Here is a 15,668-nt window from a genome sequence, read left to right on the forward strand (position 1 = left end):
TTTACATATTATAAATACGTCTTATAATTTAGTAGGGCGACGATCAAACGATACTGTTTGTTTTCCGTAACAGCCGATCGACATAATATAATAATATATTAATCACATTCGTATGTATATTGTATATTATTGTTGTTATTATCATGTAATGTAACATGTTTATGTGCATGCATAAAACATTTGTCACACAGGCGAGTGTTGCTCGGTATACATAGTTATATAACATATTATACCGTACATCATACCATAATGATATAATATGTGCATGCGTACAATATTATAGACCCTTCGTTTTTTTTTTTTTTTTTAATTGTTTATATTATTATAAATTATAATATGCAACGTCGAAGACGAAACAATCGTCCGTTTGCATATAGCAATAATAATAATAATAATAATAATAAAAGTAATAATATTATAACGACGCGTAGTTTGCACACAGGCGCACGCCGAGGGAACTTCGCGCGCGGTACACGCCCAAAAGCGACGCCGTCGACCAATGAGGGCCCGTCGGCCCGACCGGTTTCCGCGTCGCTGGTACATCGCAGGGCGGGGTCGGTGCACGGAGCCGCCGATGCACCGGCTGACCGTGCAGTGTCCGACACACGGGCGGTAGTGTACGTTTTGCGGTCATCGTGCGAGCTCCATCCGCGACGCGCAGTGGTGAATGTTATCGAAACACATACTTGAACATTTCATTTCATTTTATTAAAATTTTTTAAAAGGTTAACTATTCGTTATCGGTTTTCGCGCCATCCGTTAATTTTTTATTTATCGTTTATCCATCGCATTCATTCGGTTTACGACGCCCAAGACGATATCTACGGGAAAATCCACGATGTCCGTGTCCACATTGAACATGACGCCCTACTTCACCGGATACCCGTTTCAAGGTAAAGGAAAACAATATTTTAGACTCGCACTGTATAGCGCCATCTCCACTTCCCACGATGTTGTGACATATTATGTCGTATAATATAATATTCGCTTTACCATTAATTTTAACTACCTATACCTAACCCGATTTAAGCAAGGTTACAACCATCTACCTGTAGCTTGCTCCGCTGACTGTATATTTGACCTGATATTAACGCCCGTGCTAGATATTTCCTTTATTCTATATCCATACCTAACGCGTATAAATCAATATAAGTCTTCTAAACCACTTCGTTTTTTGGCGCGCGTTATAGGCCAGGGCCGCATGAACCAGCTCGGTGGCGTGTTTATCAACGGTCGGCCACTTCCCAACCACATCAGGCTGAAGATTGTCGAAATGGCCGCGGCCGGTGTCCGTCCGTGCGTCATATCCAGACAGCTCCGAGTGTCCCACGGTTGCGTGTCGAAAATCCTTAATCGGTACCAAGAGACCGGAAGCATACGGCCCGGCGTGATCGGCGGTAGCAAGCCTAGAGTGGCCACGCCGGACGTGGAGAGGCGCATCGAAGAGTACAAGAAGGCCAACCCGGCCATGTTCAGCTGGGAGATCCGTGACAAGCTCGTAAAGGTGCGTTTACATTTATATGACTATATATACGTATATAAATATATATAGACACACACACGAAAGTGACTATAACTATAGGGAAAAAGTTCAATAACTGCAGATATATAAATATGATGTAAAACTACATAAAACTACAATTTCAGCGTATTAAATATAATGTCTAATTCTCCATTTATAAACTCTATACATCGTATAAAATCGTAGGTACATCGTCTCTGTTTACATTAAATACCTATATTCCGATAATCTTATAAAAATACAATTTTGAAAATAATAATACTTACAATTCTAAAATGTTGAAAACTTTAAAATTGTTTGTACGTATAAAAATTTTTTATAGCTATAATATTATATAGTGTGCAGATTGTAAATTATCAATAAATGCCATTTTTCTAAAAAAAATCCATATAATTTGAGTATTGGCCATAGGTAAAACGAACGTATAGTGACACAAAAACGTATTATGTAATTGTTTTTCGATATTTCAAGACATATATTTATATATGTTTATTATATATATATATATATTGGTAGACTAGTAGAGGGTAGTTTTTTAAAACAGATTCCAATAAATGATACAACTTGAATCCGTTTCACCGCTTTCTTAATATGTTATCATTTTAACTTAATCAAAGTTTATATTTATTTTCATAATATCGATATCTACTTACGAATATTATATTTTTTACTCAACAATATTATTATAATATTAATATGTATAACGCATGTTAATAGTACTTATAATATAATACGTATATATTATTAATTATATTGGTACACTGACGTTAAAGTCTCTAGAAATAGAATGCACTTGCAATAATATATTTTGATAAAATATTTAAATATATATTTGATAATATAGAGTCTGTAAATGGAGTTGTGACACATATATTAATTGATTTAATTAACAGTAAATAATAGTAAGAATACCTCTATGTATTAATTCGAATTATATTATATGATATAATATAGTATTGAAAACAAAAATAATATTATACAGTTATTTAAATAGTCATGCTTATTTGTTATGCCTTTATGAATATGCATATATATTGCTGCAGTATATTGAGTATTACTGAAAATTTATTTATTTATTGAACTTACACCATGACGATCATTGATATAAGAACAGATTAAAATTAGTAAATTTTCCAACTTAAGACTGTTATGTATGTACTATAAATTAAAAACTAAAACTAAGCAATGAAAACAAGTATAAAATTGTGAGAGAAGTTGTATAGACTAAGCTATAAGTAACATTCTATGCATATTTGATAAAAAATTTGATGGTGGGGTAGTAAAAACCGGGTATGATTTTTAGTGTTGTGGGTATAAGTATACGGAAAGAGATAGAGGAGAATATGAATGGGTCATCCAGAGTTTATTAATAATAATATTCATTTACAGCATATCGATATAGAAAGTAGCAATGATAATAACATACCTAGTAGTTCAGAATAAGATATTTTCTATGTAATAATTATATAAATCTAAATATTTTTAAATAAAAAAATACAGTGTAGGACATAGGTATAGGTACTTTAAAGTAGCAATATGACGTAATAGTCTTATGGTTGCAACCATCATTATATCTCGAGTTAGCATATATTTAACGGTTTAAGTATATTCATAATTTGAATATAAAAGGATTAGATTTAACTAACTTTCACTCTATAGTATTGTGTTGTTTTGTGTAGGTACCTACTATATAAATGTAGACTATTACCTAAATAGTAGCATTTTATAATATATGTAAATGATTCTAATAACGCTTGTAAAATCGACCATAAATAGTAGAATTAAATTGCATTATGTATTGTAATGTTTCGATCATACAATATTTACGTTTAGATATTATAATTAAATAATTCGATTTAAATTTTTTATCATTGCGGTACTATTGTATATTCGTTGATTATAATAGTTTTTAGGCGTACTATATATATAAATATTTTTTCTAATTATCCCAGCAGGACGGCATTTGTGACAAAAACTCGGCCCCATCTATCAGTTCCATCAGCCGACTACTGCGCGGTGGTAGAAGGGACGAGCTGAAAAACCATTCAATCGACGGGATTTTGGGTAAGTCTCAAACGATGATCTAACCTAACCGCGCGTTTACTATTATGTTATGTTTTTGTATGACTTGTACCGGCTCCTATGTATTTATGGCTACATTCTGTATAAAATAGTATATTATATGTGTACATCGCCATACAAACCGCATGCACAGTCGAGTAGGTTTACATACCCACCTACTCACCTATACCTACCCATCTACCTGTGGACATGATGAATGTGTAAATAACGGGTTTTAAAGGGAAGATAGAAAAAAAACTACCCAAATGTCCACCCTCGCCGATTGTTACATCTCAACTCTATCGCCACCGCCGTGCGATGTGCGCGCGTCATATAATTTAAGCGAGTATGCCTACCTACGCTTTTGGCTACTTGGTGGCTACCGGAGGGGATACCGTTAGTCGAAAGGATATAAAAACCATTGTTGGTTATGGGATACGAAAAAAAAAAGAAAGAGAGAAAAAAAAATAAGAAAAGAGGCGAAGAAAGCGGTGAAAGAATAATGCATAATACTATTATATATGCACCTAATGTATATTATTGTGAATAGCGAAGGCGGGTCCGCCTTCACGTGAAGTGCGTGTGAGAATCGCACGGCGGCGACCACCAAGGGTTTTGCTACCACAGGGGTTTTGGTTAACACTTTTCTACAAAAAATCAAATAAAATTCACGGCTGCACAATATTTATCACCTATACGCGGGGTGGTCGAACACGGGCGTTTACGACCTTATAAATACGTATAGGTATATTATTATGCACCGGCTGCGGCTACTACTACGCTGTTTTTATATTATATTATGTATAGGTGTAATAGGTACAGGTACGTCTTGTATACACGTATAGTATGCTATATTATGTGAATTGTTTTTTTTTTCTTAATATAGTTTTAACAAAATATTATCATCGCTATATATTACATTAAAGCGTTATTCGAATTCGTCTAATACAACAATAATGTAATCATAGTACAGTAACTGCTGCAGTTAGATATTATTATAATTGTGTAATGAAAATCGAACGTAAACGACTCGAGTTTTTCGGTAAACGTGACGTTCATAATTTTTTTATACATACGGACATCGGCAGCTTCAGAGAACCCGTCTCCGCGGGGTGTCCCCTAATGTAAAAGGCTTGCCGACACGTAAAACCCGTTTAATTCGCCGTAATTTAAAAATGGATTTTTCTCCTTCAAGTTTGCTGGCTAGCTGCTGGACCGCACACCTTATATTATTATTATTATTATATTTTTTTTTTCACATAGGATTTAATGTCAACTCGCCAACACACTCGCGAGTTATTAGCCCAGTTTAATCGCTACCCACAGCCGCCGCCAAATAGGTATACACGCTTATATCGGATTGTGATGCTGCAGCCACTGCAAACGATGGTTGTTGTAGTTCGGCGTATATTAGTATTATATTATTATAAAGTCTGTTATTCGTAGGTGATGATATTATTTTATTCAAATGCACTATACGGTATATTGTTGTTAATTTCCTTCCGCCACGATAAGCCCGTGAAAAAATGTAAAAAATTACCGTCTCGAACAAAAGGCGTGTCTCGTGACAATTGAAAAAAATAAAAGCTTCACGTTACATTCATTAACATAATGTTATACCGTCTGGAATAAGTAGATATGACCCGCCACAAGATTAAATTATTTTACTTGTTGAAAATAAATACGTGCATTTGTTTGTTATAAACATACTTTTTTTTTCAATCGTTCCATTACGCATAATATTTTCGAATCGTGATTTTTTATTTAAATATTTAATATATAGGCTATAAAATACATACCGTGTATAAATTGTTTTGCTATTTTCGTCCAAACCATAAATAATCTTTGATTGTTATATATCGCATATATTATTAGTTATGACGTGTAGCTATAGCGACCCTGACACCGGTCAAAAATAAAATGTAGGCACCTATAGTATTTTTTTTTTCCGTTGCAAAACACGTGTCAAAAAATAATTTTTAATGCCCGTGTTCAACAGTAGGTACAAATTTGACACTCCATCATAAATCATGAATAACGATCGTAGTAATGATAATCGGTAGTCAATGTTGATTAAACTCTAATAAAGGACCTGAACTGCTATATGGTTAATGAATAATGACACATATAAATACCTAAATATTTATAATAATACTCATTCATAATATTATATAATGTCGTATAATCTGTTGATCTTATAAATGCATAGATGCAAGGTGATCCATAATAATAGAGTATACCTATTGCCTATACTCATATTATTTTAAAACGTTTTGACTATTGTTTGAAAATGTTATATGTGCATAATTCGGTGTACCTAATTATAAAAGAAAATTTAGAAATATAATATATTTTATAATTTCTTATTGTTATTGGTTTTTACTATTTTCAATATATAGCATTCATATTTTTAGTTTTCATACTCTTGAGAATATTTTTTAATTCTATATGAATCAATTATTGAACGAGTAATTAATTATAGTTATAGTTATTTAAATGTTAAATTATCAGAGTAGCCGACCAACGTTTTGTAGATATTTCTTAGCTATAGAACTTCGTAAATAATCCGTTAAAACTTATCAAAAAAATTAACGTTAAAATTTAAATCGATCACGTTGTATACCAACCAAGTATAATATATAAAATTCGGTAAAACTGTATATAATACGGACTGACTATTTCAAAACGTGTTTCAAAAAAAAAAAAAATTAAAAACTAATACAAAACCAGTAATTTTTGTACGATTTTGTTTAGTCGCCTTCATACCACGCATAGTTTAAAATATATTTATACGGTTGTATCTATCGTAGAGTATACCTATCAATGTTCGGCCAAAGCAATTTACGACTGTTTTTATATTAATACGGCTGCACTACAAGACGTACGCTTGCCAAACTAGGTGTACACATCATATATCAACAGCGTTTAACGGTGTTAAAAAACGATACAATCTCTCAAAATAAGAATACTGCAGTGTAGTGAAAAACTCGAATAGAGTTCGGTAAATTTTATCTGCGTTATTTAAATTTTAAAAAATAAATATCATCAAGCAGTCCGTGCCAGTGATCTGAGTTTTAAAAACAATAATAATTCTCCTCACAACGTGCATAGATGTACCTAATAAACATTATACATACACAATGACGGCGATGTTATGACTAAAATCCGTATTTGGAATACTTTATCATCTGTGCGAATATATAATAATATACGCCGTGATTATGCAAAAACCAGCAGAGTGTACAGCATATGCCCAAGATGTGTCCAAGTAGCATAGGCAGATTATTCGTGTTTAGTGAAAGACTTTTAAATGGCTCAAGTTCTAGTAAGGTTTAATTTTTTTATAATAATTAGTCTTACAATATTTATATATTTATAACATTGGAATAAACCTATTGTTGTTTATTATTTATTTATCTATTTACTTAGTATTATAATATTATAGCTAGACTAGTACCTATGTGTGTTTGAAAACGAGTTTGAATACGGGATAAATCAATCGAAACGTATGCGGTCCCGGCTTATATTTTATATATAGCTACAGTCGTTTTAATACAATTTATACTCAGCGCGGTCGATTTGCAATGGCGGCACACGCGTGTACATATACTTAACTAATAATATACATTGCGGTATATCTGAGTCTCAGCGGTTTATTGCCGACCGGACAATATTATATACACATCATACGCACATTTATACGATTTCGAGGATTTAGGGCCGCCCAACACTTGGCGGTATCATTTTTAATAATAGATTCGGTGTTTGAGATTTTTTTCGTTTTTTTTATTTTTATTACCATTAGTATTTAGTATTACAATATCATTATAATATATTTATAGGTATAATATGGGTCGGTATACTCGACATAGGTTATTATGTAAATCGTTCCTGTAGATAAGACGCGCGGCAGAACCGGACTCGGCTTGGGGTTGGGTAATTACTCGAAAACGGGTAAAAGAGAGAATATCCGTATACACACACACACACACACACACAAACATACTGAATATTATGCGTGCACCGATGCGATGGACGCACAAACGTATAGTTTTGCGCCCGGAGCGCATTAGATGAAGTTAAATGATTTCCCGCACGGCGACGCGCGTTCGCGACCATTCCAAAAGCGGGAATAGATAGGTATATCGGTAACAATATAAAAATAGTATAATAATAATTACAATACACTGCTGGCGACGCGTGATTGAACGTACGGTATTTGTTAACACTGTCAAACAGCGAGACGTGAAATCAATCAACTCGTGGGCTTATTATCATTTGCATATAGCATAGCTAGTATACCTACAATATATCATATTATTATATATTAAGGCCGAAAATTTCTCGTATACCTACCAATAATACAAACACGCACAAAATATTATGATAATATTACGTCCTTATAGTTGGTGTGTAACATTGTGTGTACAGGATTTATGGCAATCGTTCATTACATTCATAATTATCATACACGTACTTATAATAATAATACGTATAAATACTGACTGTACCTACCTATAATATGTATTATATGCTTACACACGGTCCAGCGATAAAAAATAAAAATATAAGTATGTATAATATATAAAGTCCTGTCGGTGCCGCGTGACTTAATCGTACATAATATCATTGATTACAAATACTAATATATTAGTATATTAGTAAATACTAGTATTTGTAATCAATGATAATATTATATTCACATTGTGTATTGTAGATAATACTTTAATAGCGCAGATCGTATTAGTCAATAGCCGGTAGGCAATACACACAGGTTCAGCACATTATTTAGAAATTCTGTATGGCGATATATAGGTATCTATAATATCTATATTATTCACAATTTCGACTATTACAGGGTGACTACGATGGGTACGATTACACGAAATGCTCCACAAACACAAAAAGTATACATGCAGATACCATTTGTTCCGAAAATTAAAATCTTATAGTATAAATAATAAATAATAGCAAGTATCTAATTATAAAAGTGAAACAAATAGAAATAATGAATACTACACATGCGGCATTCAACCAAATAATTTTTAATAATATTAGTTACTAAATATTTATTTATTATCTCGTTTTGGCTCTTAAGTATATAGTTGTGTTAACTATTAAATGAAATCGGTGCTAAATTAAATTCTATGCACAATTCTTAATAATCTAAACGTATTTTAGTCTAATAATTATAATATTATATGCGCGTTAATGCTATAATGTGTGTACGGTAATTTAAACAAATCTTTTTCGGTTCTATTCAAAGGTCCTAGCAGCGCTGACGACTCGGACACGGAATCGGAACCGGGTTTCCACTTGAAACGTAAACAGCGTCGAAGCCGGACCACGTTTACGGGCGAGCAGCTTGAAGACTTGGAGCGCGCATTCCATAAGTCCCAGTACCCGGACGTCTATACCAGAGAAGAGCTAGCCCAAAAGTAAGACTTTTTATAAAATTATTTAATATTATATTTATGTTATTAACTTTTATAAATAAAACTAGGATTTTGCTTTTTATAGAAAAATAACTCATTTACGTTTTTTAATTATCTATTACATTCCACTTTGGAGGTTTGCCAAAACAGCTAACTTAAAATTATTTTGATCATTCCATTTCATAATCCAACTTTTGTCTTCCAGCTAAATGTCGATACGTTAATAATCACACACTATATCAATATATCACTACCAAAATATTCAAACAAATGTCTACACTCGCATTCTATTTTTACGAATGGATTTCATCTCTATAACGTATCACTAAACATATTAGTCCTTCTCGTCATCTCCAAAACAATTAGTCAAATATGATTTTCCCTCCGTGTAATCAAAACAACTTAGAGTTGTCGTCAAACCCTAAATGCATGTAATTGAAGTAGTGCCACTCGGTACTCGCCTGTCATTTCTATAACGTGACAATATTTTATTTTTTTTTTTTTACGACTAAATACTTGCTTTTATTTTATATCATGTTAAAACACTGTCCACTTAAATAACAAAAAAATCGACATACACCTATAAAAATAATTTTTTTTAAGTGATTATGATTATCATTTATAAGCATTCAAGGCTTAGACATAAAAAAAGAGGAGTGTACATAATATTATAATAGTGTCGGCAAGGGGAATCCAGCGAAATTCTCGGTACAATCACTCATTATAACACGCATCATACCACGTCTTATATAACCCTGTGTTATTATAAACGAACGGAGGAAAGGGGCACGTAATAAAATAAATCGAATAAGGGGCGTACAGTGATTCGTCGAAACGGTACTCTGGAGGGTATCTATTAGGTACATGTTATTATATACATACGCGTTGCAGTGTGTGCGCGGTGGTAATTGCCGGCTGACTACGCGACGCAGTGAAAGTGAATATCATAACCGCCGCCGCCACCGCGACTATCTCACGATCGGCCCTCTGTATACGCGACCGACTGTACAATATGACTACGACGTAATGTCACAAAGATCACGGCGTGCGATCGAGGTCTTTCCAGGGTTTTCGGCGTTCGTGAAAACTTTTAAGTCGCAGTTTCGCAGATAGGCACAGACCTTTCATCCGAGTCGTGTTTTTCCGGTGTTGAAAAACGTGTCGTTGATTATGTTTTTTTTTTCACTGCTTTCATTAATGATGATGATTATTATTACGCATACGTCGTTCGGACATAATGCTGCAGAGACGAGAGGAGGTCAGTGACGTTCGTGCCTAACCTAGACTGGGACTTTATTATATCGTGTGAATTTCCGACGGAACCGTCTCTCCGAGAACTGCTGCTACGACTCAACGTACAACGTTGTATAGTTTCAGCGATATATTATATCATGTATTTCCGGCAATACGCGATGACGGACGATTATATTATTACATTGATACTTCTGCATAGTACAATCTAATAGTTATTTATTTACCGGTATTTAACCGCGGTTGTGTTTTGTTTTTTGTCTCCAGAACCAAATTGACCGAGGCCAGAGTGCAAGTGTGGTTCAGTAATCGTCGGGCTCGTCTCCGGAAGCAAATGGGCACGCACCAGCACATGAACGCTGCGGCTGCGGTAGCGTTCAACCCGGCTGCGGCGGTCGTAAGCCTTTCGGCCGGCTCGTTCCAGTCCGCGCCCGGCGGCCAACACGGAGCTCACGGCCAGTACAGCGGCCACGACCATCACTCGACCGCCGCCGCGTCAAACTTCAATTCTCCCCAAGGTAAGCACACTGAGCGGGATTTACTCTTCCTCGGTGGTATTATACATAGTATATTATTAAGTATAGAGCTCGACGACATCGCTGTTGCGTTTGCGAATTTTTTTGAAATTAAATCGAGCGTATGCGTAAAATAACTAAATCGAATCACTTTTCAACCGATACATAGAACGTCTTTAATGCATACATTTAGTGATCAACATTTTTGAAAATTATTGATTTTAATCGTTATAGTGGTTCTGTATCACGATAACGTTCACGACTGTGAACTGTAATATATCTCATTACACTCTACGGCCGCATATATTTATCTTGTTAACAAATTATTGTATATATTATGCGTGATGCCGTGTTGATATATAGGTAGTGTTGAAGTTGCATTTAAGTCGTATAATATAACTTATAATGTAGAAAAATGTAAAATAAATGTTGTCATTAATTTGAATTATACGTGTTAAGACGCAATATGCAAATCCAAGAACGAAAGCAAACAAATAGGTGTGCTGCAATAATTTTGTTAAACGCGATGTGCAGCAATGCATATCACTGCGCGTTTAGTTTATATTTAGAGCGACAAAAAGTTCGAGCCCTGAACGTCTATAGTGTGCGCGCGCACACGCACACACGCACACATATACTCGGGTATAATATAACACGAGTACCTATATTAAATTATATACATATACATAGACGGCAATACACTGCGCGGGCGCGAGCGGCCATCACGAAAATTACACGGTGCGCGACGATTAATACACACCGCGGTAATGTTTTAATGGCTATAATATTATATATTTTATACTCTTTGAAGTTTGGCCGTAATTTCGAGGTGTACCGCCGCCGCCGCCGCCGCCGCAGTAATAATAACCGTGTTCGGGGCTAGCGCGAGAGGTGAACTCGCGATCACATGTATAGGTATACGATATATATTATTATTGTACATACAGTACGACCGAACACGAATCGGGCCGGAAATTATACAAATCCGTCCGGGCACGTATACGCATTTATACATATAGGTGGGTATTATACACATAATACGCATATGCGCACACACGCGGGGACGCTCGTCGTGAGTACGATTTTTATTTCTCGTTTAATTCGCCGCGTGTATATACGTACGAATCGAAATCGCGTACCTATACCTACGTGTTTTTTTTTTTTTTTACGTTACGCGCAAATACAACGTCAATCGCCTATACATACAATAACAATATAATATATACGCGTTGTGCGCCACGTCTATATAAATACCCGTCGGTCTTAAACGCTCGCTCTGCTACAATAATAGTAATAGTAACATCATATAAAACGATAAAACATAATATGCACGACGAGCGGCCATCATCGCGTCCGTTCATGTCATATTGAAAAGTATCGCGCAGGCATTAGGGAGAGGGGCCGGATGAGAAAAAACGTTACACATAGTGTGCGAATTCAGAGTGACGATTTCATTTTTACGCTCCCCTAGTCGTCACCTATATAACGCGCTGTCAGACTCCGATTCATCGGCCATTTGCCGCACAAAATCCCCCCCCCCCTTCGCCGCAGAGATTTTACCCCACTGATTTTTTTTCTTTTTGTCTTCGCAGGGACTTCCCACGGCACGTGGCCCACCGCCGCCGCCGCCACTGGATACTATCCGTCGACGACCTGCAACTACGGCAGTGGCGTGAACGGTGGCACACCCGTCGACGCGATGTACCATCATCCGCACCACGCGCATCATCAGAACAACAACAACAACAACAACAACAACAGCAACAACAACAACGGCGGCGCGTCGTATTCGCCACAGGGTCCGGCGGTCGACCATCACTCGCTGGCATGGACAAAGCCAAACAAGGACGTAACGGCTGTCGCCTCCACTTGGAGTCCTGACAATTACTCGTGAGTACCTATACGTACAACATATCATCGTAATACTTATATCACAATGTATGAGAACGAAAAAAAGAAAATCTTTTTTATTTGTCAAGTATATCTGCAGCAATGCGGTTATTTATAGCAAAACCGATATAATTAGTGTTGTCGTGACTTGTGGACTTACATACGACAGTAATGACTGGAAAGTCTAGTAGTAGTAGGGCATATATATTTTCAAAATTCTTGGGGCAAAAATGAAAGTGTAAGAAACTATTAATTACAAACTCATAGAATACAATGTATCTATTCGTAACGTTACCAACGCCACACAAATGCATAATTAAGATCAATATTATGAATACCTGAATTATTATCAAATGGGAATATAACATCGATTTTACTTGAAAGCTAATCGAAAAATTAACGTTTACCCGTACAAAACTTTATTTATTCTGCTTCATTTTATCACATATTTTTCAGCGACATTGCTCTCACATTATATTATCACTTTTTCTAATTTTTTTTCGGATTAATTTATTAGTTAGAAATGTTAGAATTGTTAGCTACAACTCAAGTATTTAAAAAAAATTATAAATAATTACTTATATAAGTGCTCAATGGCAAAGAAATTATAAAGCAATAAATATTTAAATTTTTTTCCCTCTATCTTGTTAAAATACATTATATTATTAAGTTGGGACTGTGATCTCATTCGTTTCACCCATCGAACTGTCACTGATAAATAGTAATGATGGTCGGGGTATAGTGGATATATATTATATATATAATAAGACTGCGTGCACTAAATCATGTAGCGAGTAAAATGTGTTATCCACAAAATATCTAATCAGACTTAAGCTGTGTTTTGACTTGTATAATGATAGAATATTATGAGGTGTACAACGAGGGTCGGAAACAATTACAGCGTCTATTGCCGCGGCAAAATAGATTAAGTATACAGTAGAATAATTACATTACTAAACTTAAATAAAACAATTTTTAATTAGATTACGCGTGATTTGTTTCGTTTTTTTCCCTTTTTTACAACTCTTCTTAACCACCGTCATTGCCACCGCCGCCACCGCCATCGCCGCCGCCGTGCGTGAGTAATGGTCAGAAATTAATATGGTTTTGCCGGAGAAATTACTGACCGCCGCCGCGTATGCAATGGATTAAAGCCGATAAATCAAGCTAATGAAATTTTTTTCTTTCCCGCGTGTAGACGTACTGCAGGTACGGCGCGCGCGTATATCGTATACAAAATATTATATTTTCCCTCATTTCGATCGGTCAGTTGAAAAGCACTTGTCATTAGATTCCGTGTGTATTATTACCACCCATGCTGCAGCAGTCGGTATGTTGCAGCGGCAGTCTCCCGGGTAACCGGTGACTTTTACAAATCGACTATATTATATTACATTATTATATATATATACGCGTGTGCTTATACGCCGAGCGTTGGAATAATAATAATGACCACCGCCGAGTATATATGTATGTGTATAATTCATAAGAACGAAAAAAAATAAAAATTATCTCTTTCAGAAGCCCTCCGGTTCGCATTCATTACGCCGCGCGGCGGTGATGTTGTCCTGCAGTCTATAACGCACAGGTATATAGGTACTTACCTTCGTGTAATATATAATAATATTATATTGTGCAGCGAAGCGCACTGATTTTTCGATTTGTTTACGTCTGACGAGAAAATAATAATTTTTTGCGACGTTGACGACGTTATCTGGGTGTTTACTGATATAATATATTACAATATAATGCAGAAACGCGCGATGATATAGCGATCTTTGGCATTCGTGATATTGTAATATCGACGTCTCATTTGAGGCTTTACTACCAAATCGTTTAGTTTTGAGTTTGCACAAAAAATATAAATAAACATTTTGGCGTCCATAATTTACATTGTTCGTGAAAAGTATAGTGCGAGCAAGACTTATTTGCAAAAACTTTATATACCTATATTTATATTTAATTTATAGAATATTAATTGAATATTATATCAATGCTTAAAATGTTATTACGTTATAACTTTGATTGTTATTACTCATAAAATGTCCACTCTACAAATAATGGTTTAGATCACCAAAAATGATTATTTCACTTAAACTATTTAACATTATACTATCCTATGCCTCTGCTAATACATAGTTATTAATAAGATGACTATTAGTCTTATTATTTGCATTATTTTTGCTATCATATTATATGGATGAGTGATGACACGTCGACATCTGAGCTTCGGATTTCAGAGTGTAATTTCGTGTTTTATTTCGCAGGTTCTTCGCCGGCAGCAACACTTTATACGGGTCTGGTACAAATTTGGCTCCGCACTCGGCCAGCGAAGCTAAGTCTGGTTATCCGTACTTCGGTCAACTGTCCCAAATGGACGCCATGTGCGGCAGGGTACATTAATTGCATTAACGTCAGCGGTGACGGCGATTATGACATCGTCGGGAGACACGTCGTGCCGTTTAGAACTCGACCTCTTTCATTTCTTCTAATCCCGTAGGTTCTATCATATTTATATTATTGCTCTGTTTATTTTAGACGCGCCCGATCCGCGGTGATATAAACTGCGCAAGAACATGCTAGGATTTATTATAATATAATATATCAATTATTTTATTGTGTATTTTTGTATATTAAGCTACTACCTACTACTACTATTATTATTATTAGCAAATATTGTAATTATTATTTTATTGTATACAAAAATAACCTTTAACGATAAATCAAAATTTAACCCGTATATATGCATTGTATTATATTAAAATTTTACATTAAATATTTTTTTTTGTTTAAAAGGCGCATGGTGCCTTTTTACGGTGCCATTCGTATTGTGCATATTATTTTTTTAATTATAAAGAGTAAAAAATAGTTTAAAAACATTGTACTTACATTATTTTTGTATATTTTAATATTGAATGAAAAATACTTCGAGTGTTATAAATATACCTACATAATATATCATACACCCTATGTATATATAAATATAATTTTATT

General features: G+C 34.9%; 1 protein-coding gene across 2 annotated transcripts; it reads left to right on the plus strand.

The window, feature by feature from the left end:
* Positions 1 to 610: 610 nt before the first annotated feature.
* LOC112597363 (protein gooseberry-like) lies at positions 611 to 15,333 on the plus strand. Of its 2 annotated transcripts, none has more exons than XM_025343384.1 (7): positions 611 to 893; positions 1,191 to 1,504; positions 3,475 to 3,586; positions 8,850 to 9,021; positions 10,537 to 10,787; positions 12,377 to 12,674; positions 14,942 to 15,333. In XM_025343384.1, exons 1-7 carry the CDS (start codon positions 839 to 841, stop codon positions 15,075 to 15,077), a joined length of 1,338 nt encoding a protein of 445 aa, XP_025199169.1. In that variant the 5' UTR covers positions 611 to 838; the 3' UTR covers positions 15,078 to 15,333. The 2 variants fall into 2 exon arrangements, with proteins under 2 accessions (XP_025199169.1, XP_025199170.1); XM_025343385.1 differs by having other exon boundaries at positions 3,478 to 3,586.
* Positions 15,334 to 15,668: the final 335 nt, after the last annotated feature.

This window comes from Melanaphis sacchari, unplaced genomic scaffold, assembly GCF_002803265.2.
Source record: "Melanaphis sacchari strain LSU unplaced genomic scaffold, SCAv2.0 Contig40_pilon_pilon, whole genome shotgun sequence".
NCBI classification, from domain to species: Eukaryota; Metazoa; Arthropoda; class Insecta; order Hemiptera; family Aphididae; genus Melanaphis; species Melanaphis sacchari.